This window comes from Trypanosoma brucei, chromosome 8 (assembly GCF_000002445.2).
Source record: "Trypanosoma brucei brucei TREU927 chromosome 8, complete sequence".
Lineage (NCBI taxonomy): Eukaryota > Euglenozoa > Kinetoplastea > Trypanosomatida > Trypanosomatidae > Trypanosoma > Trypanosoma brucei.
In genome coordinates, this window is record NC_007281.1 from 1524369 (window position 1) to 1545521 (window position 21153).

The 21153-nt window shown below is 45.3% G+C and overlaps 6 protein-coding genes across 6 annotated transcripts, besides 27 other annotated features; all 6 read left to right on the top strand.

The window, feature by feature from the left end:
• Positions 1-21153: part of a sequence feature (sequence corresponds to BAC RPCI93-5H5) that runs on past both edges of the window.
• Positions 39-68: a microsatellite.
• Positions 294-327: a sequence feature (AT_rich).
• Positions 446-567: a sequence feature (T-rich).
• Positions 799-846: a sequence feature (T-rich).
• Positions 967-1001: a sequence feature (AT_rich).
• Positions 1236-1258: a sequence feature (AT_rich).
• Positions 1265-1298: a microsatellite.
• Positions 1425-1482: a microsatellite.
• Positions 1709-1765: a sequence feature (T-rich).
• Positions 2178-2210: a microsatellite.
• Positions 2217-2248: a sequence feature (AT_rich).
• Positions 2563-2610: a microsatellite.
• Positions 2618-2687: a sequence feature (A-rich).
• Positions 2692-3036, top strand: Tb927.8.5120 (cytochrome c; the record flags this gene model as incomplete). Its single annotated transcript, XM_842249.1, has 1 exon — positions 2692-3036. One exon carries the CDS (start codon positions 2692-2694, stop codon positions 3034-3036), a length of 345 nt encoding a protein of 114 aa, XP_847342.1.
• Positions 3050-3075: a sequence feature (AT_rich).
• Positions 3176-3245: a microsatellite.
• Positions 3681-3743: a sequence feature (A-rich).
• Positions 3806-3826: a sequence feature (AT_rich).
• Positions 3898-3923: a microsatellite.
• Positions 3949-3993: a sequence feature (T-rich).
• Positions 4105-4135: a microsatellite.
• Positions 4259-4287: a sequence feature (AT_rich).
• Positions 4528-4568: a microsatellite.
• Positions 5003-5072: a sequence feature (T-rich).
• On the top strand, positions 5323-7056 carry Tb927.8.5130 (hypothetical protein, conserved; the record flags this gene model as incomplete). The annotated part of the gene is made up of 1 exon (XM_842250.1): positions 5323-7056. One exon carries the CDS (start codon positions 5323-5325, stop codon positions 7054-7056), a length of 1734 nt encoding a protein of 577 aa, XP_847343.1.
• Tb927.8.5140 (hypothetical protein, conserved) lies at positions 7826-9553 on the top strand (the record flags this gene model as incomplete). Its single annotated transcript, XM_842251.1, has 1 exon — positions 7826-9553. The coding sequence occupies one exon, from the start codon at positions 7826-7828 to the stop codon at positions 9551-9553; it is 1728 nt and encodes a 575-aa protein (XP_847344.1).
• Positions 10572-10606: a sequence feature (AT_rich).
• Positions 10624-10911, top strand: Tb927.8.5150 (hypothetical protein, conserved; the record flags this gene model as incomplete). Its single annotated transcript, XM_842252.1, has 1 exon — positions 10624-10911. The coding sequence occupies one exon, from the start codon at positions 10624-10626 to the stop codon at positions 10909-10911; it is 288 nt and encodes a 95-aa protein (XP_847345.1).
• Positions 11242-11262: a sequence feature (AT_rich).
• On the top strand, positions 11994-15623 carry Tb927.8.5160 (hypothetical protein, conserved; the record flags this gene model as incomplete). The annotated part of the gene is made up of 1 exon (XM_842253.1): positions 11994-15623. The coding sequence occupies one exon, from the start codon at positions 11994-11996 to the stop codon at positions 15621-15623; it is 3630 nt and encodes a 1209-aa protein (XP_847346.1).
• Positions 16190-16215: a microsatellite.
• Positions 17522-21109, top strand: Tb927.8.5170 (hypothetical protein, conserved; the record flags this gene model as incomplete). The annotated part of the gene is made up of 1 exon (XM_842254.1): positions 17522-21109. The coding sequence occupies one exon, from the start codon at positions 17522-17524 to the stop codon at positions 21107-21109; it is 3588 nt and encodes a 1195-aa protein (XP_847347.1).

Sequence of the window (21153 nt, forward strand, 5' to 3'; positions counted from 1 at the left end):
GGGAAGGAGACAAACAACCGGGGACACATACAAAAAGGAGAAAAGAAATGAAAAAAAAAGAAGAGAAATTATTACTTACACATGGCTTCACATGAAAACATGAGAATTGTATACATGATCATATATTTTTGAAAAAAAAAATGCATGAAAAACACTTACACTTATATGTTTACAAATTTATGCTAATGTGTTATTGCGGCCACTAAAAAGAAAACAAAAAAAACCTAACGGGTGCTCGGACAAAAAAAGAAAAAAAGTGGAAATGAAGGGATGAAGGGTTTAAACATTTCAAGATATTTATCAAATATAATTTAAATAAATATATATGCAAGTGAAAAAGGATATGTATGAATAGAGATGAAAGATAAAAAAAATGTAGGTTTATGTCTCAGGGTTGAAAGAAGGAAAAAAATAAAAAGAAAAAATAACAACACCACCACATCCATTTCTTTTTCTCTTTTTTTTTTTTTTACAAAATTTCCTTTTTCCCCCTTTTTTCCTTTTTTTTTTGTTTTAAATGTTTGTGCTTGTGCTTGTGCTTGTGCTTTTTTTTTTCCTTCATTTTCTCATCCCTCTGATTTTCAGTAGTGTCAGCGGTGTAAAATTTGTAGAATGGATTCATCGGTTAATTTTTTTTTTATGTGTGTGTATGTTTGATTTTTTTTTCTTTTTTTCTTCCACCTTTGTTTAAATATGAACAATTTTTTTTTTCCAAATAAAAAATGTATAGTGGTGTTAAAACACATAACGGAGGTGATGAAGTGCATGCTTCTCTATTTTGTTCCCATTTGTTTGTTGTTTTCTTTTTTCTTCTGTTTTTTCTTTTCTCTTTTTTCTTTTTTTTTTAAATATATTTGGTTGTGTGTGATTATTTGACTATTTGAAATGGCGTGTGAGAGGCCTCATTTTTGAGAATGCGGGGGAAATTAAAAAAAAGAAAAAAGAACAGGAGTGATAAAATGATACAAATAAAAGTTTTTTTTTTTAAAAAAAATAAAAAAGAGGGAAGGTGAGTGAAGGAGAGGGGAAGTTTTTTCTTTTTCTTTTGTTTTTTTTAATTTATGTTCTTGGAATTAGTGAACTCAACTGTCCACCTGTTCATTTTACTTTTTTTTTTTTAGTTAATTCATTTCGGTTTTATTATTTTTCTTATTTCTACTTTTATGCAATAATTTCTCTGCTTTGTGATGATCTTTAGTGCTAAGAACGAAAAGTGAGAGGGAAAGGGGGGGGGGAAAATAAAAATATAAATATATATGTTTATAAAATAAAACAAGACAGAACAAAACAAAACAAAATTTAAAATAAAAACCCATACTTTTATGTTTTAATTTAGCGTTCGCCAAGCTGCGACGGATGTTTTATCTGTCTTATGCGTGTATGTGTATGCATGTGAGTGTGTCCGTGTCTGTAAAAGTCAGCTCATAAATAATTATATATATAAGTATTTATATATATATTTATTTATTTATAAATACAAATGCAAGTTTTCATTCTTCAAAAATGAAAACATTTCACCCATTCAAACACATTCGCATGCACACAAAAAGAAAAAAAAAGAAGAGGATTATATTTAAAAAAAAATGGACAAAAAGCGTTCAGCCGAGGGAGGGAAGTGGAGAGAAACTGTGAAGGGTTTCACATATTAAGAGGGAAAATGCAAAATTAAAGGGGGAGGGGGAAAAAAGGAGTCAAGAATGTGTTAGCCTTATGATTATTTTAACAGTTGTTTTTATTTTTTTTATTTATTTATGTTTTTTTTTTTTCGCCTCCCAGTGTTTGCCTGCACCAGCGTCGATGTTCTGTTTTGTGTCTGTGTGATTTCCGATTCTTATTTTCCCGCTTCTGCTTTCGTCTTTAATCTTTTTTTAAAAAAAATGTTTCAAAGCGGTTTATTTATTTATTTATTGTGTTGTAGTTTTTTTTTGTGTGTGTTTACTCTCGTGTTCACCTTTTACTTGATCCACTCTTTTTGTTTTGTTTTCCTTTATTTTCCTTTTTTGTTTTTAAGTCTTATTTTTAGCGTCGTTTGGTTCCGCTATTTATCCGCTCCATTTGAGCCCGCGAATGAACATATCTGAAGAACCGTATTTGTCTTTTTTTTTTGTTTTTTTGTTTTGTTTTGGAGTATGTGGCTGTTTTTCCCCCCATCTTTTTTTCCCCTTTTCCTTTTTTTTTTCCCTTCCCTTCCCTTCCCCTTCCCTTTCTTTTTTTTCTTTTAAATTAAAAAAAAAAACAATTATTTTTACACTGCTTTCTAGTTTTTTTTTTTGAAGAAAAAAAGAAAAGAAAAACAATATTATTGATCTCTCACTCCCTCTTCATATTGACTCTCCCCCTCCCATAATATATATGAGTTTATACAAATATTCATTATCACAAGGAGACGCCACTAATAATAAATACTGTCGTTTATTCTTTTGTTCTCTTTTTTTTTTTTGTTAAATATCTGCTTTATGCATTTATTACACATTTTTTTCTTGTTTATTCTCCCTATATTTATCTTAATGTTTCCTGCACTTACACATGTGGGTATCATTAAAGAGTTTTTTTTTAAAAAGAAAAAACAAACCAACAACAGCATCAGCAATAATAATAATAACAACAATATATTAACAAAAAAGTAAAAAAAAAGAAGAAGAGAAAAGAAATAATTCAAAAAAAAAAAGAAAAATAAAAGAATAAAAGTAAATGCCACCAAAGGAGCGTGCAGCACTTCCACCCGGTGACGCAGTGCGTGGGGAGAAACTTTTTAAGGGCCGGGCGGCGCAGTGCCACACGGGTACAAAAGGCGGTTCCAACGGTGTTGGGCCTAATTTATATGGAATTGTTGGCCGTAAATCCGGAACTGTTGAGGGTTTTACGTACAGCAAAGCCAATCAAGATTCCGGTGTTATGTGGACTCCGCAGGTACTTGACGTGTATTTGGAGAATCCAAAGAAATTTATGCCCGGCACTAAAATGTCTTTTGCAGGTTTAAAGAAACCACAGGAACGCGCCGACCTCATCGCATACCTCGAGACATTAAAGGACTAAAATGAGATAATAGAAAAATTTATAATATTTATAATATAACTACATTATTGAAAATTTATGTTATCATACATGTATTATTAAAGCAGAGGATGGAAGGAAGAAAGGAGGGGGGGGGTTATGTTATGATGGCAAGGATTCCATTATTATTATTATTATTTTACTTTGTGGCTATCGTTATCATTATCATTATCATTATCATTATCATTATTTATATTTGTTATTTGGGACTATGAGACGAGCAAGAAAACGAAGGAAAACATGACCAATAGTTAATGTTAATGTTAATGTTATTGTTTTTTTAATTTTTTTTTGTTTTTGATAAGAGGAAAAAGAAGAAGAGACGCCATGAAGGAAAAGAAAAGAAGAACATAAATGAATTACAAAACGAAAATGAAAAGAAACACAAATCAAAGTAGAATTAAGTGAAACTAAATTTAAAGATGTGTGTGGTGTTGTCACCGTAAATGTTCCTATGCCATGAGAGGTTTATTTTATTTTTTGAACCTATCAAGATTCTTCTTTTTTTTTTCCTTTTCGTTCCCTTCCGCTCCATTTGCCGGAAAACTACGGTGCGACTTCACATTAATTTAGTGTTTTGTCTCTTTTGTTTCCCCCCTCCTGACTTTTTGCCATGTCAGAAGAGCAAAATAAAAAACAAAATGAAAAGGAGGAAAAAAAATAAAAATAAAAAAGAAAAGAGCAAAAGAGGGATGTACGTTATGATGGGGATGGAGGGGGGGGGAGGGAATTTTAAACCGCAACAATACACATTTATATTTTTTATATTTATGAATGCAAACATGAAAAGGGTGAATAAAAAGAATAAACAGGAACAAAAATATGTAAAAGGATGGAGATTGGGGAGGGGAGGAGGAGGAGGAGGAGGAACAGAGGAATATTGCGGTGTGCAATTTTTTGTCTTTGTCTTTTTCTTTTTTTATTTTTATTTTTATTTTTCCCTCCCCTCCCCAATCTCCATCCTCCTCTTGCACTTTAACGATACGTAAGGTGTTTTGTTATTGAAAAGAGGAGTGTTTGTGTGGCAGGCCAAGTATTACAAGGAGAATAAAACAAACAAATAAAAGAGCAAACAAACAAAAGGAAAAGGAGGGATTCAAAAAAGAAAAAGAAAAGAGGAAAGGGAAGCGACCGCAACTCCCTGAGTTCTAAGAACTTTCTTAATCCATATACATGGGGTAAATACATTTATAAGGGATAATTGAAATAATAATAATAATAATTAAAAAAAATCAAGACAGAACGCAACAGGATATACATCTATATCTATATTATTGTTATTATTATCGGCCTAAAAAAAATTTCTCGCAATAGTTTTGTTTTTTTTGTCTATGTGCCCGTGTGCTTGTGTTTTTGTTTGTTCCCTTTGTTGTGGGCATTTCCAGCGGCCGCATCTTTACAGCCATCACAATTAAGCCCATCAAATGACCGCTCCATGCATTACTCTTCTTCCTATTTCTACTCCATTTCGTCTTATTATTATTACTGTTGTTGTTGTTGTTGTTTTTATTGTTATGAACTTTATTGTTGCATATACTCGGTTCTTCATGTATTTTGCCTCCGCATGTCACCTTTCGTTTTGCTTCATTTCTATTTTTCCCTTTCCCCCCTCCGCCCTCTGGTCTCCTCCTCATCCTTTTGCGTGTGAAGCAGAGGGAAAAAGAGGTGAGGTAGCGGTAAAAAATAAATTTCCTTTCATAAAGTTACAAATGTTTGTAGGCTTGCATATTTATTAGGGAAGTTGGGTATATAAACATGTAGGAAACAGGTTTGCCGTGTCGTTCCTTCCGTTCATGCTTAATATAAGCCGTGTGGATATTTGTGACATGTGTGATTATGTTGAGTTATGTCTTGTGACTTACCAGGGATAAGGCCTGAAAACGGAGTAGTGGAGGAAGCGGACGAGACTGAAACGGTAAGACAGTGTGAACCTCCGCACTGACCTCAGTTTTTTCGCCCTTTTTTTCCTGCTTTTTTTTATTTTCCATTTGATTGATTATCTTTTTTTTTTTCTTTCTGGAAGTGACCTCTCTTTTGTAGTGGTAGTGTTGGTGGATAGCGTTGTGGTGCAAAATCTGCCCCGTTGAGCGTCCGTTAGACGAGGCGTCACGGCCTGCCAATAGAGGCGGAGTTGTCAAAAGTATAATAAATTAAACGGGCACTCACAACAACAACAACAGTAACCAAACACCGCTTGTGCCGAAAGTGGAAGAAAAGGGAGAGTGAGGCAGCAGGTGAAGGAGAGGGGCAGTAGATATTCTTTTGGCAATGCAGCATCACTTCCACCTCAATCGCAGTTTCGATATGCAGTTGTCTCCCGTTGCAGCCTCTATTATCGACTGGGCTCCAGCTGGCCGCACCGGTACCGTTGGGAATTCCCACACTCCCGCATGTTCCCTTCCAACTGTAGGCGTAAACGGGTCACACACTCATGCGGTGGATTCGACGTCATTAAGCGGTGCGGCTAAACTTAAACCTGCTGAAAATCTCTCTGGCATGCGGGTGCTGCACCGGTGCACTCGGCAGTTGCTTGCCAATTCGTGCGTGTTGGTGCCGATCTTTTCACGGGGTACGTTTAATGTGAATGCGGGGCTGCTCGCTTCTCTCGGTCTGACCGGCGGGTGGAACGATGCCTGCTCGCGGCCTTCCGGTTTCCACGCCAATGATGTGCTGCAATTGGAGGCGACGTGGGGCAAGAGGCAATGGGCGGGGATATTTAACTTGGTGTGTTTCTCTTGGATGTCTACCACTCTTCCCCTATTTGAGTTTATTACGGTGTCACCTCGGACAGATTCGTCGCTGCAGGTCGACCGACTGATGTTCAACTGGAGCGGTTTCTGGCGGGTGTTCGTTTCGGGTGACGGCAGTCGCCGAAATTCGCTCATATCGATGGATTCCCCCGCTGAAAGGTTTGTCGCTGACGTACCTGTTGCGCCCACTGGGAAACTACCTGACGAGAGTAAGTTGGGTGGTGTTACCGGTGTTGATAAAAAACATGACGGGCTTTCCACTACGCCTCCGATTACCTCTAATGGTGATGATACAAGACGTGGAGGTGCCATCAGTACTGGAAAAAAAGTAAAGGTTGGTAATACCAGTGGCAATACCACTTCAATGAATGGCGATAGCGGTAGCGGCACGGCAGGGGTTTGCATGAAGAAAAGGGAAGAAGTTGCTGAGCCTGTCAGTGGCTCGAGTAGTGAGTTATGCGCCGAAACACAGAAGGTGGGTCGGTGGTGGAGGATTCGAGAGTTGCGCTGCGGTGTAGGTGTTGCTCTGAAAAATGACATCGTGAGTGCAGCAAACGCTTACTTTGGTTATAGCTTCCACCTGGGTCGAGCACTAACTTTCTCCTCGCATGTGGATGTTCTCCGTCGCGGCTGCTACTCCGTCACATGCAGCACCGATCGCTTCGACCTCGCCACGCGTCTGCGTGTCAACCACATCACATCGCATTTCACCGAGATGGATGCTGGAATTGGTTGGCGGCCGCTACGGCACGTACCTGGCTTTACGTGCCGCCTCTCGTACTCGATGGGCCGCACATCGATGGGTTTTACTGCCCGTGATGTTACTACTCACTGGGGTTTGGCGGCTCACAGAACTGAAACTCCGGTGCAGGCCACAGCGGTTCTACCACCACCGCTATCTTCCCTCCCTGTCCCCGTTGCTGTGGAGTCAAGGGGAGCTTTGTTACAGTTGTGGGACGCTAGCGTGGACTGGGGGCTGAGTGCAGCTCATTTAGTGCTTGGTACTCTTTTACCTTCATTAACTGGGAGCGCAGCAGCGGGGCGGCGGGTTGTAAAGGAGGGGGAGGAGGTGGAGGTTCCGGAGCATAAACCCAGGCAGTGGAATCGTCTCTCTCGAGCATTTCTTGCTGGTGTCAGCTACTGTAAAGCTTCGGTAACACAGGCGAAATTTGACCTCACGATGGGGGTGGCGACGCAGCAACCGAGACAATCGAGGCCTCTGAGGTTCTTTTTTGTTGTTTCAGCCTACTGAGGGGGGGGGGAGGGGCGGGAGCTTCTTTTCACTTTTTTGTTGTATGTCCACATGAGGCAACTCGCTGCGTATGTGACCATGCGGATTCGGGTGATGTGTCTCTGCCACACTGTGGAATAGTCGCATATTTGCTTCTGACAACATCGCCTCAACAGCGACGTCGAAACCATGTTGCTGCTGCTCGTCAGAAGGTGTGTGTTTGGCTTGGGAGCCTATGCCATCGGAATCGGAAGGGTTTCTCGGATTTATATCAAAATAAATATATGTAACTTCACTATGATTGGGTTACTGACGTCGTTGCCGTCCGTATCCATCTTCCACTGATTTCGTCCGTTCAGTAAACTCAATTTCACATATATTTCCTCCTTCTTTCTTTTTGATTGTTTAAGGGCGCTTCTCCGTCGCAGTTTTGTTTCCACACCACCAAATAGACGTAAAATTCAACAAGCGAGGGGGAGTGGAGGGTTTTTTCTTTTCAAAAAGGGAAAGAGAAATATAAGAGATAGAAGGCGAAAGAGGAGCATAGGAAAGTCACTTGACCTGGTGCTAAATAACGTCGAGTTTCAAAAGGAAAAGAGGGGGGGGGAAAGAAATAAAATAAGGTAAAATATTTGTATATCTTCCTTGGTACTGTGTTGCTGCACCTCCGTAGTGTACCAGATTTCAGGTGCACAACATCTACATCGTTGTTCGCTTGCGTTTGACAGTTTGTTACTGTTCTCTGCAGTTTCAATAGGGGAGTTGTTGGGCTGCTGTACGCGTAAGGAAAATGTCGTTATCTAACGTTGTTGCAAATAACACTATGATGGGAGTTCATAAGAACAACTCTGGCATTGGTAATGGGAATAAATCTCAAGATAATGATACTGGAAAAGGAGGGGGTGATACCGATAACAACGCTGAAACAACGGAGCAGAAGACTCACTATCAATACGTTCTTGCCATTGTCAATCCATTGGCTGGTGAAACCGGTACGTCGGGATACATTACTGAGAACCTAGTGTCGTTTTTTGGTGAGGAACGCGTGGTTCTGCTTAATAAAGACCTCTTCGCCGATCCCGCACCTTTACATGAGGCCATCCGCAAGTATGCTGTGCGATACATGTCGGACGAAGAGGAAGAAGAAGAGGAAACAAAAGGCACGGAGGTGGATGTTCGGTTGCCAACAGACGCTGTGGATGATCGTGGGACCGTCTTCGTTTCTGGTGGGGATGGAACAGTTTCTTACATTATGGATCAGATGGACGCGGTGCGGGAGATCGTAGAGAAGGAGGTGGGCAATAACGCGCGCGGTGAAGCCACCCCACGGGGGAAACCAATTTTTCCCGCTTTAGCGGTTCTTGCGTTTGGCACAGGCAATGACTTTTCAAACTGTGTAGGGTTCGGCCGTGGTTACAGTCGTGGAGGCAAATGTGGACCGCTGTGCAAAGAAGATTTGATTGAACATTATGTTCAAAAAGCCCTTACCGCTCGCAGTACACCGTTTGACCGCTGGGTGATGCAAGTAGTGCCCATGTCAGTGGCATGCAGGCAAAATGAGCGAGCCCAGCAGGGGGATGGGGGGGAGGAGGAGGAGCCACAGTCGCCGGACGGACAAAAGAGCAGTGTGACGCAAGGTGGACTTCATGATTTGTTTATTGATTGGGACGCACTAACTGATGACCCTGATTGCAAGATTTACCGCTTCATTAACTATGTTAGTGTCGGGTTCGATGCATATGTGACACACAGGTTCAGCACATTTCGCAAAAACAACCCAAAATTCTGCAGTAAACGTTGGAGAAATAAGGCCGTATATTGTTGTTTTAGTTTTCGTGCGGCGGTAAGTTGTTCCCCACTGAAGGGGTGTGTTCCGAGTGTTTGGGTTAGTGAATCGACGTGTGGAGAAGGGGGATACGTTTCCCCTGCCGGGAGTGGGTCCCACATGACGAATGTGCAACTTCCCAGTGGAAGTAAAACATTAATGCTTACCAACGTCACCTCATACGCAGCGGGGACAAAACCATGGAACGCGGGGAGCGGCAAACTGTACCGCAAAGGATCAAGTAAGAGCACAGCTTCAATCACACCGGTATGTGTGAATGACCGAAAGTTGGAGGTGCAAACTCACAGCGGCCTTATCCACATGGGAATGATGCAAATGAATGCGGGGAAAGGAGCAAACAAAATTTCTCAAACCAACGACGTCATCTTCTTCGTTTCGTGCTGCCCAGAGGACATCTACAAGGGTAAGCATCAACAACCACCGGCGCGTGAGGGGGAAGGAAAGCAGTCGAAGATGAACCTGGAGGGCGCAGCAAACAACTTGAAGAAAGAAAGCAAGGAGTCAGTGTCTCTTTACGTACAGTTGGATGGGGAACCTATAATGATTATTACCACCCCAAGTATAGTACGGATCAGGGAACTGCGCACACCCCGCGTATACGTGCGTTGTCTGAATGAAGATGTGCTTCTCGAGTCACCATCAGAAGAAGGAACAGAAGGGGAAGGGGCGTGATTTTGTTTTCTTGTTTTCTTGTTTTCTTGTGTTTTTTTTTAATGATGGCTTGCAGGTTCTACAAATGAGTTGTGGGTTTAGATGATGCTGTTACCCAAGGATGAAGAGGTGGAACAACCGCTGAAAAGGTGGGGGAGCTGTGGTGGGAGGTTTCTGTTGAAGCATATAAGATCCAGTTGTTCATGAATGTATGTGAGAATCCCGATTCCCCAAACCCAACCCTCCATGTGCCTTTGTGGCTTTATAAGCGGTAGAGCGCGTGCTCGGGATATATGTGCACGTATGTAACTGTTTTTCTTTGTTTTCTTGGTTGATTGTTACATTTTTTGAGTTTAAAAAAAATTGTGTATTACCTTTTTGTGGGGCACTGCTCATTCGGGGCAGCGCTCATGGAAATGTCGTGCCTAATAACTTTCTTTTTCTTTCCTTTCCAAAATCTCGTTGCTCTGGAAGGCACGTATAGAGCTTTCCGCATTTCGGTTACCGCGGCTCCCTCCCCCTCTTTTTTTTTTTTGCGGGGGGGGGAGAAGGGGGTTGGATGCCCATTTACACAGACGTATGTGCTCGTAGTGCATAAAAAGTCGCACGGTTGGGTTCCCTTCTTTTTTTAAAAAAAAATCCCCCCATCTCAACAGTCCTTAGTGTACACAATAGAGCTTGTTGGTGGGTTACCGCTTTTGTGTTATACTAACAATGCAATGGTGAATCCTTCGTAATTGTGCGCCTTGCGTGCTCGGTGTGCGTACATTTCCATTTTCTTCTTTTCCCCTTTACTTCGTTGATGCTAAGAACGATGCCACCTTATAATAACTTTCTTTGGTGATTTTCGCTTGATATAGTATATATATATATAAACATGTATACTGTTTAGCCTGATTTATTCTTGACCGTTCCTTTATCCCTTTTGCTTTCGGTTCCGCTATTCGTTTCTGCGGCATCCAGCGGTCGTGCCATATAAACGTATGTCACATACTCCTTTTTTGATTCTATTTCTTTCTCTGCCCATTCGTTTCCTCCCAAAAATAAATAAATAAACAAAATTATTAAATAAAAGGTTTAGTGGCCGCGCCATGGCGTTTCAAACACCGTGGATTTTTATCGCTGTCATTGGTGTTCCACTCTTTATGGTCTACACGAAGGCGCGGCGCATGGACGCGAAGGAAATACACGAAATACAAATGCGGGTGAAGTATCGTTCCGAGTTTTGGGAAAAGGGAAATGAGTTTGTGCGGAGCCACCGTGAAATCGTCCTGAAAGGACTGAAAGAAACGAATGATCCGATGGTTGGAAAGGAGTTCAGCGAGTTGGAGACCAATGGCGTAACAAAAACTCACCACTCGATTTGGAAACTGTGGTAATTTGTGTTTATGTGTCAGGTGGCCCTGCAACAATATCGTGCCTTATCGCTTTCTCTTTGGTTTTATTTGGTTTCTACTTCATCCAGCTGTAGGTTCTATAGCGTATGTGTGTGTATGTGTGTGGGGAAAAAAGAAAAACTTGAGGGCTCATCTTATTTCTTATTTGTGTCATCAGTTTTGACATCTTGACGTATTTTCTGCTAATTGAGTTTGTTCCCGTTTCGCAATTTTTTTGGTCTCGCTCTAAGCAATTGTTGAGGCTGTTGGGTACACGACGGTGAACGTGCGCATAGGCACTGTTTCATCCATGTGTTGTGTGGTGTGGAATTGTAAAAAAATAAAAATAAAATAGTCTTTGTTGTTTTTGTTTTGATATTTTTGTTCTTCCAATTAACTGCACTGCACCGTGAGTCTTCCATTTTTTCTTTTTTAAGCGATACGTGTGTTCAATCATATGTTACGTTTCAACTTGACTACAGCTGCTCTGTGTCGAAAGCAGCGCTCATACATGATAGGTTGTTTTACTTCCATGCCATGTACAGATTGATTATGTTTGTTTATCAGCACCTCTCACCTTCACTTCACTTTACTTCACTCACACTAATACGTTTTTACTTCCCCCAAGGGCTTGAAACAGAAAGAAAAAAGTGAAAAGGAAAGAGCCCTGTGGAGCGGGTTGGAGTGTGTTCAGGGCAAAAGGCGGCGCCGTTGGTGTGCCATTGTTTTTCTTTCAGAGATTTTACGTATACACTCGCGTCGCGTAGATCTCCATTTGGCTTCCATCCTTCCACTGCCCACGAGATTCTACACACACACAAACACGTGTGTGTGTCAAGAGAGAGAGAGAAGGAAAAAAAAAGGAATTTATCGTACCCCGGTCAAGTAAACCATATTCTGTTTATATACGGACGTTGAGCCGGTGGGGTCCTGGTTCCATTCCACGCGGAATAACAGATTTAAGGGGACCTTAACTGAGCAATAAAACGTCTGTGACTACTGCTTCTTAACGCAAACCTGCTGACCAGCCTGTGGTAGGTTAACTGCCGTTACGTCCATATAACTTGAAGCTGAAATCGGAACTAATGGGTGTGTGCCAGTCAAATCTTATTACATCGGAAGCCGTAAAAGATGGGGGAAGGGAAAACTGCAAATGCCGCTGGTTACAACTGGACTCGAACAAGTTAAACATGGAGGGTAAAACCAGCTGTCCCGAAGCGGCAAATGAATTCACCGCCCGACTTGCCGAAAAGTCTGCACGACGGTTCCCGTCAAGTGGTTCGGCTGGGACCCAGACATGCAGCATCAGAACGTGTCCTACTCTACTGAATGCAGATTTTGATGTTTCTCACCAGTCGCTGCTTGGTCGTTGGTGGAACCTTCCTGTTGTATCATCGGGAGATAAATTTTCATTTGGCACCACTCTGTCAATTCCGAGTGAGTCGTCAACTCCCTACACTGCGCTGTCGGTGCCTACCACCGAAGAGGCCGTTAAGAGCGGTTTGTCTCAAGAAAGTGGGCGTTTCCGTCCCTCGCGTTGGATATCGCTCGTTTGCCCCATACCGGCATCGAGTTCGCTCTCAGGCTCTGGTACGGGATTACACGAGGGTTGTTGTCGTGGAGGAGGATGTTATGGTGAATGCAACCGATATCTGTCGGCCAGAAGTAACTGTTCAGGTATTTCATCAGAGAATTCTACCCTCTTAGCCTGCTTCTTCGAAGCAAAAGGTGTCTTTGCATTTCGTATATCCAGTGAAGAGTCCACCGCAAAGGATGCAGCGTTCCTACGTAAACGCGGGTTGCACGCTTGTCGTGGCACCTACGTGCGACGCTGGGATCGAGTGGAGTGCTTTTCAGCGAGCAATCAGTCAAACGCGCTCACCATATTTCCCATGAAGCCATCTTCGTGTCCCTCCTCCCTCAGGGAGGGCAGTCCGGTGACTCCGTTCGGTCAGTTAAGCACAGATGACGCAAGAGCCCCGTCCACTGCCGATAGTGGACAAGAATCAAGCCGTTCCTCAGCTGACCGTAATTCCGTACACTCGTCGAGCGCGCATCCTTCGAGTCTATTGCCATCGTCAGAAACCTCAAATGGATCGGGTACGCCTATGTTTCCGAAGGAATGTCTTCACTGCCACCACTTTGCAACCGTTAATGATCTCACCGAGTCTGTTTCATGCAACTGCATGAAGTCTCAAACACCGCTAGTTGACCAGGGCAGTTGGGCCCCAAATTTGGAAATGGCGTCGTATGACACCTGTGATTCCCCGTATGACCCTCTCGCCTCTTCACTGTTACCGAAACGAAGGGGAACTTGTGCTATGATAGAGGAACCTTTAAATCCGAAGCCAAACAATGTGCACGAGCCAAAATCGCGTGGATCAGCAGTGCAGCCGGTACCTGCTGGCATCATCGTCAGCTGCTTTGACGTTTCGATTGACCCTTCAAAGTGGAAAGAGTGTGGATATCGACGCACAGCCCTTGATTGCCTTAATGAAGCCATATTGTCATCCGGTTGTAACTTTGGCGAGGGCGTCGTGACGAGCGTTATGTACGGTGGAATGTGTGTTGTGGAGTGCCCATCTGAGGCGGCCGTTGCTCGATTACAAGATTCCATGAGAGTAAACAAGTGGGATACCTCGGTGTCGAGCAAGTCACTTAAAGCAGCAGCCAAAAGAGCGGCGCGTAAAGGGCACAGCGGCAGTGCGGCGTCGGGTTCCGACTCTTTGCCACATGATTCGTATCGTGTTGTAATGTGTGTAGGTGGAAAATGGCCCTTTGATGAGTTGGACACCAGCAAGTGGAGAAAAGGCGACGTTAACAGTATTTCAGCAGACTGCCCCCATGCTGCTGCATCAATTACGCCGTGGATCGATGTTGACGCAGTGGCGCTGATTGTGCGTAACTGGGCTGTGCATCTACTTTCTCACATGGAGTATGCCAAGCCCCTTGCGGCTTACGTGCAGCGGTTTCGGGGCCTATTGCCGTTCCTGCGCCTCGCACCTGCAGAGGATATCCTTCATGATTACGTGCATGTCAGCAGTGGCAGCAAATTCACTGAAAACGTGAAGGAAAACGAGGCCATTGCTTCATCTTGGGTGAACCACAGCTACCTTAGTACCGAAGGAGTGTGCGATACTACCGCTTGCTCCTCCGTTGATGGGGAGGGGCCCCCGACACGTGGAGAAAACGCTCCGGCACAACACGTGGATGCTGAGATTCCTCCCTTGGATCTGCGCTCGGTGAAGCGTCAAGGTGGGAGTAGAGGATTAAGATTCAGATCGAAAACGCTGTTTTGTAGTATGGTTCGTGGGAAGGAAGCTCTCAGCAGGGAGGAGGGTGGCAAGTCATGCACGACTGCATCACATACCAATTATGACCCTTTATCCGGCGGGGGCGGTTCATGTGTGGAGGGCAGGTCGGCTAAAAGCCCCTCCTCTTGGCCTTCAGTACTTCAGCCTCTTCCTTATGATGAGGAGCAGGTATTATGGGAGCGCGCCATGCTTGAGGTAAAGGCTGTGAACACCGAACTGAGGGAATTAATAGACGCCCGACATGCTACAGAGAAGGAGCTTGCGCAACTGAACTCCACCTTACAAATCATGAAGCGCTTGTTCTTACCTCATTCGAGTATGGGCGAGGTGAATCCGCTGTGCATGTACCTCACTACAGCTCTGGAGGAGCCGACAGAACTTCCGGGGCGGCGTGCCTTCGTGGGTGGTCGTGACTGGTTTCCGTGTCTCGCCGCATTGTTGTCAAGCCCGAAAAACGCGCTCTGCAGTATTGAGATCGTTCAGCCCATGATCATATCATCTCTTCCCCAACTTGGAATGGTTACTGGTTTACTTTATCATGATAGCGCCATGAAGAAGTTGCAGAGCCTTGTCATCCCATGCGATCAACTCTGTGGCTTCTCGACCCGTGCGAATGCACCCGCATCTGGAAGGAAAGGACACGGATTTCGAACGAAAACTACACTGCGAGGGGAAAGTAGTGGAAAAGCCAATTGCGGTCCGAGCGCGCAGCGCTTCCGCCGACTGAGAAATGGTGTTAGAAATTGCAAGTTCTTTCTGACACCTAAGCAGGTCAAGGATGTGTTTCTCGCCCTCACGACGTCAGTGTCAAACAACACTCGACATCCAAATTTCGTACTGTCGCTGAAGGGATTCCCTGTGGGTGGCACGAAGTCGGGCCAGTCGAAGATACGTCGATTCATTCACAGATTTTTTCACGTGAAAAGTGGTTGGGAGAGCGCGACAACGCAGAAACCTCCTCGGGCTTCTAGTTTGTCGCCCGCGTTTGAGGAAACCTTGACGATCAATGGAAGAATGGACGAAATGGAGTTTATTTGTTGCGCTGAGGATGACGTATGCATCGCTTTGCGTGATGCGGAACGAAGACCCCATTGCATGCTGTTGCGCAGGCGTGAGAAACATCTATCGTTAGCCAATGATACACCCGGTTACTCACCCGTGTCAGGGGGGAAAGAAGGGGAAGGCGATGAGGAGTTGTCATCTACCGAGTCGTGTTGGGTGTATGGCCTACACTCCGAGAGGCTTTTAGCTGCAGTCATGGAGTGCGTTAACCTTCTTCTGCTTGATAGGGCACCGCAAATGTTCGAGACACTGAAAGTGGCGTGTGACCGACGGGGTTCCAAACGACTGGAAGGCACCGCCGCTACGAGGCACTGGGGCGGAGTTACGCTCACTTGCTGATGGCATTTTTTCCGTTGTTGTTGGGCGCGCGAGGCAAATCTGAAGGGATCTACTCTAAAGAGTGTAGGCGATGAGGTTGTCTGTGATGAGGGAAGTTAAGTATTTACTTTGATTCGGGGATGGGAGAGCGCCCTAGCGTAAGGCTAACCGATACAAGAAACCCGTAATGTTGTCCGTTGCGCACGGCGTTACGCAGAGGAAGATGGCTTTCACGAAGGGTTACGAGTGCTTCCGGTGTTGTTTATACGTAACAGATGTGAGAAGGGAAAAGAAAATCTTAAAGTGGATGCGCTTGTTCGCAGAGAGTAGGGGAGGTTTCAGGTGTATGACTTTTTATGTTTTGCACCGATATGCACTATTTGGTAGTGTTTCGTTTCATCACCTACCTTTCCGATACCGTTTCACCGGTTGCATTATTTTCTTCTCTTTATTTTTTGTTGTATTTTTGGCCCTCCTGCGTATGTTTGTTCCCTTACTCCAAGGCCCTTGTCGTGCGCCTCCTTCTTGAGCGGTTACCGTAGCGAAGGAAGGGAAATAAAGGGAGTGGAGGGTGCTTTTTTTTTCTCATATATATATATATATATATATATATGTCTTTTCTTCACTTCAATAATGTTTTTTCTAATTCTCCTTTCTCAGACGAAAACATGTGCTTTCACGTTTCCTTTTTCTTTTTTCACTGTGAGAGAAGACGAGGCTCAGAACGACTGACAGCCCGACACTTTTCCACTGTTTCAATAATACAGACCCTAATGTGCGGTTCATACTCTTTTGCACTGCACCACTGGGACAGTTTTAATTTGTTCCTTCCCCCTTTCAAAGTTTTCCTACTCTGTTTTCGGTTATTATTTGATAATTCATATTATTACTATTATTCAACGCCAAGTTCGCAGCGTGTGCACGGACGTTGGCGGAGGCGTTCCCTTGTCACACGTTTGACTGCTTAATGTACTTAAGTTTTTTTTCTACTTTTAACTATCGAATCTCTCTCGAGTCAATTCCGTGGGCACCGTTTCTCCTCATTGGGTGCGGAAAAGGTGTCGAGAGGAGAGAACGGGACACGAGCGTATGAGTGGACGGGAAAGAAGAAGTGGTAGAGAGGGTAATAACAGAGAAATAAAAGAAGGGGGAATTATGGGGGAAATTTGGCGTTACGGCAGGTTTGTAGCCCTGCATAATTCCCATCTCAGGTTCCTTCTTTCATTGCTTCTGTAGCTCCTCCCTCTCTTTCCAAACACACACACACAAACACATTCCACGCATATGCGATCGCACTTGTGGTTGTGACAGGGTTTGTGCATGTGTATGTGTGCGCTGGGGCCAGCGAACAAAGTTCGTGTCCTCAACATGTTTTCAATGTACCATAGAATCATGTTTTTACTTTCCCCCCTTTTCGTCATATCAAAAGCGTGAAAGGAAGGCAGTTGAAGCTGTGGGTGAGAACGAATGATGCAGTTTACGAAGGAAGACGCTCGTTGCCTTTGTGGTTTATTATTTTTTTAATGTTTCATTCCATTATTCTGTGGCTCCACGGGTCAGTACAGCAGTATTGTTACTACTGGCATCCATCCTCCCGTCTCCCCTCCCCATTACTTACTTGCTTGCACATGACATTCCATTCTTCAGCAACGTGGCGCACATATTCCTTCGTTGTTTTTTCCTTCATAATTTACTCTCTACACCATCGTTGCATAGCCGATTACTTCTCCCTGAGCGCATTGCCGTTTGAGGGAGTGTTCCTTTCAAAGCTTGAAAGGAGCATTGTTGCAGGTAAAAGAAAGGAGAGCAAACGAGCCAATTCGTGGCGTGTGCTGGTGCACACCTTGTGTTGCTGAACTGGCCCGCACAGGTAGATATACACGTATACACATAAATAAAACTTAGATACTCAGCCGAAAATGAAGGAAGCCGAACAACCACCAGTTGCTGGGCCGCTTCCAGGATTTGTATCGCACGCCCGGTCCACGATGTCTTCCATCGAAAGCCTTCATCGGACCAGTACTGTCAGTTCATCCGGCAACGTCCGCCTTCCTGCCATAAAACAGAGAAATCAAAGGGATGTCGCGAGCAACCAGAACCCTTATACAGCGAGCGAACAGAAGCGTCGGGAGACGAGAGTAATGATACAGCACAGGAAACGACTGCATATGTTCGGCAAGCCAATATTCGCGGAGAGCCACCAGCGGATGCTGGAGGCGAAGCGACTGTGTGCCGAGTGGGTGGCAGTTCACCAACGCGAGCGGGGGGAATCATTGGCCTTTGTGGATTACGCAAAGGAGCTGTTTTATAACGTGGTAGTTCGTAATCACGTGCCTCTGGTGAGCAATGGAAATGATCAGTTGTGTATACTCGCTACACGGGCGGCCGTCAGTTGTTTTTTGTTAGAGGAAGCTGTGAAAGCACTACCGCGTCATGAAATCCTGGAGCGCTGCATAGGTATGCTGCTACGCCTTGTTTACGTGCCTAACACCGAGGAAATGCGCGAAGCACTCGGTGGTACTGTGCAGTATCCCCTTCTCCTGCGACAACTACCGGACTATCAAGTTGACTCCCCCAATTGTATGCAACTGTCTCGCTTCGCACGCAAGCCTTACTTTGTTGCTCATCACGAATTAACACAGCGCGTTATCATGTATGCGCACATGAATCTAACACGGCAGGAACGCTTCCGTCGTCTTCCCCGCATTTTCGACTTACTCAACGCTAACTGGATCAAGTCCTTCCTGCGGACTACTCTGAAGGCCTGGCAACGTGTTTGCTTGAGGAGACGGCAGGAGGAGCAAAAGCACCGGGCCCGGTGGGCACGGCGTTTTGCGGCGGAGCGCATTCGTTCCATTATACGGCAGTGGCGTGTCTACGCACAGGTTCGGGTTCACAGTGCCGTTGCAGCGGAGAGTATTATGGTACAAATTAAAACATTGTCAATTAGCACGCGCAATCTCAGAGCTGAGATAGAGGCACTGACACAAGAAAGTGCTGAGCTTAGTGTGAGGTTGGAGGAAAAGGACACGGAATATGGTGAGCTGGAAAAAAAAATAGCGGAGATAGAGGGGGAATACAAGAGGAAACTACAATTTGTGTGTGAAATCGATCGTGTTGGTAGCAAATTGCTGAGCTCGCTTGCACAGAAGGTGCCCTTTCCGGGTGGTACCGAAGCGATGTTGCCACTAGAGGTGTTGGTGCTGTGGGCGAATCAGACGCTCATTGAAGGATGGATGGGAAGTTTGTTTGTAGACACACCCGATGACCAGTTTGTTGAGCAGGCTGAGAGTTACGGTGCAGGTTTGGCAAGATCGGTGCGTCTGTCGGATATCAGCTCGGCAGAGTTGCCCTTCACACCGCTGTTGAGAGAAACAACACTGGTGTTTTTACCGATGCACCGATTCCTAGCGCTCATCAGCGCCATGGATCCAGCCACAGGACCGACTATGAAAGAAATCTCAGCTGTCTGCAAAATGGATGCCCAAGTGCGACCATTCCGAATGGAAATGGAGGACCGGGTAGAGGAAGATGCAGCGGCGGATGAAAAGAGGGATAACGTGATCAAGCTTGAGGACGAGGTCGGTCGTATTATTTTGGAAGCGTACACGAACCTCACCGGAGGTCCTTGTCTAATATCTGCTAAGCAGTTGATGACACGGAAGCGCGGCTTTCAGCTTGTGTTTCTTGCTGGTCTGCTGCGGTACTTCACCAACTGGGTTGACCGGACGATGAAACCACGGCGGTCGCATGACGAGCGGCGGGAACGCAGTGACTCTATTCAAAACAGCGGTTCAGTGGAACGCGCGAGTCCTGTAGAGGTTATTGCACCCTTGGTAGTTGCCGCCGCCGCCTCCGTGACGTCCTCAATTGGAAGTAACTCCACCATCGTTGCCGATGAGTACGCAGGGACGCGCCACAGGGAGTATCCGGAGTGGTTTCACCCGCCAGCGAGCCATTTGAACTGGATGCGAGTCGTGGAGAATCAGCAGCTGTGGATTGCAGCATCGTTCAATGCCCTACACAGCGCTCTGAACACTGCGACGGAGCAGCGACCCGTCTGTACTATGCAGGTGCAGGAGGAAACACCTGCATACATGGAAAATGTTACAATAAGGCGGTTATCGGACCTTCTCTCACCGGAAGTGACTGCGGATAACTCATTTTTTTACAGTCTCGCGCGGTGTGTGGAAAATGCACTGCCTAAATTGCGTGATCTTTTCATGCAGTACTCTTTGCTGGAAGGTGACCGAGACTACGACCGTCCGGGCACGAACAGTCTGATGATTTCTGACGAAAGCGATGTGAGTACAGGTGCTAATCTAACGGCCAGTTTTGGCAACACCCAAGCCTCCATACATGGTGCTGACGGGCAATACTTTGTCTCATCACTTGACTTTTGGAGGCTCCTGCGCGACTGCCGCGTTGTTGGCGGTCGCGGAAAGCTTCACCGCGCGGTGGTGCATAGAATTGTTGAAAAGGTTGCTCATGGTTCAGCCTCCAAGAGGAAAAGCGGTCGGGCAGGTGAGAAGAGCTCAAACATCCCTGGAACGAGGAAAACACGGTCGGGTAAAGAGCTGGCGGAAATAGACCTGAAAAACTCCTACTATAAGCTGCGTCTCTCGCCCCCCGAGTTTGTAGAAGCACTTCTCCGATGTGCACAAGTGTGGGACTATATGCAGAGCGTACAACATCGCGAGGAGCAGCAACTCTCCAGGAACATGACGGTGACGAGCAGGACATCATCGGAGGAAGCAGAGAGTTCATTGAGCCAAAGCGCGTTGGTGTCTGAACGCCTTACGCCAAACCCCTCGCCACCAAGGAAACTTGGCCTCGCTGACAGGATGAACCGCAGAGATGCAAACCTGCAGGGGGCGGTGAGTTACCCTGCCCATGATCCGTCATGGCTGCTGCGTCCAGCAGCTGTGCATCAGTTTCTTAACGAATACATCATTGTTCATGGGTTTCGTGGTCCTACACTAGACCCCTTCCAGCGCGCAAAACGCCATTTACTCTTGAGGCAGCAGTTTGCTGAACATGCAGAGGTTCTCTTTGCTATATTTTGCCACTACGCGAAACCACGAGAAGGCTACGGCATTCGTCCCCCCGATAATGAGACTTCGTCACGGGGCCAAAGTTCATCAAACGTTGCACCGTCAAGTCGTGATGGTGGTTCTCAGGCATGGAGAGGTGTAGGAGGGACCCCAAGGGACCGGGGAGAGGTGGGTATTGTGCGCGTAATGACTCTTGGAAGTCTCCAGGCCATGACAGTAGGCTTCAGCTGGTACAGTATCCGTCGGGTTACGCCGGATATTATTGAGAGCTCCTTCCACGCTGTTGTCGCAGACCCTGAGAATGAGCCAGGTGTGCTGTTTTATCCGGAATGGCTTGACTTTCTTTGTGTACTAGCGTATTACTTCAAACCCAACCCCACCGAACCGTTACACGAGAAGATGGGCGAGTTTCTCCGAACTCACGTAATCAAACATCACAAAGATGTCTATTAAGTTTGGTGACACGGCACGGTGTCTGGGAGGGTTCCGCTATTCCC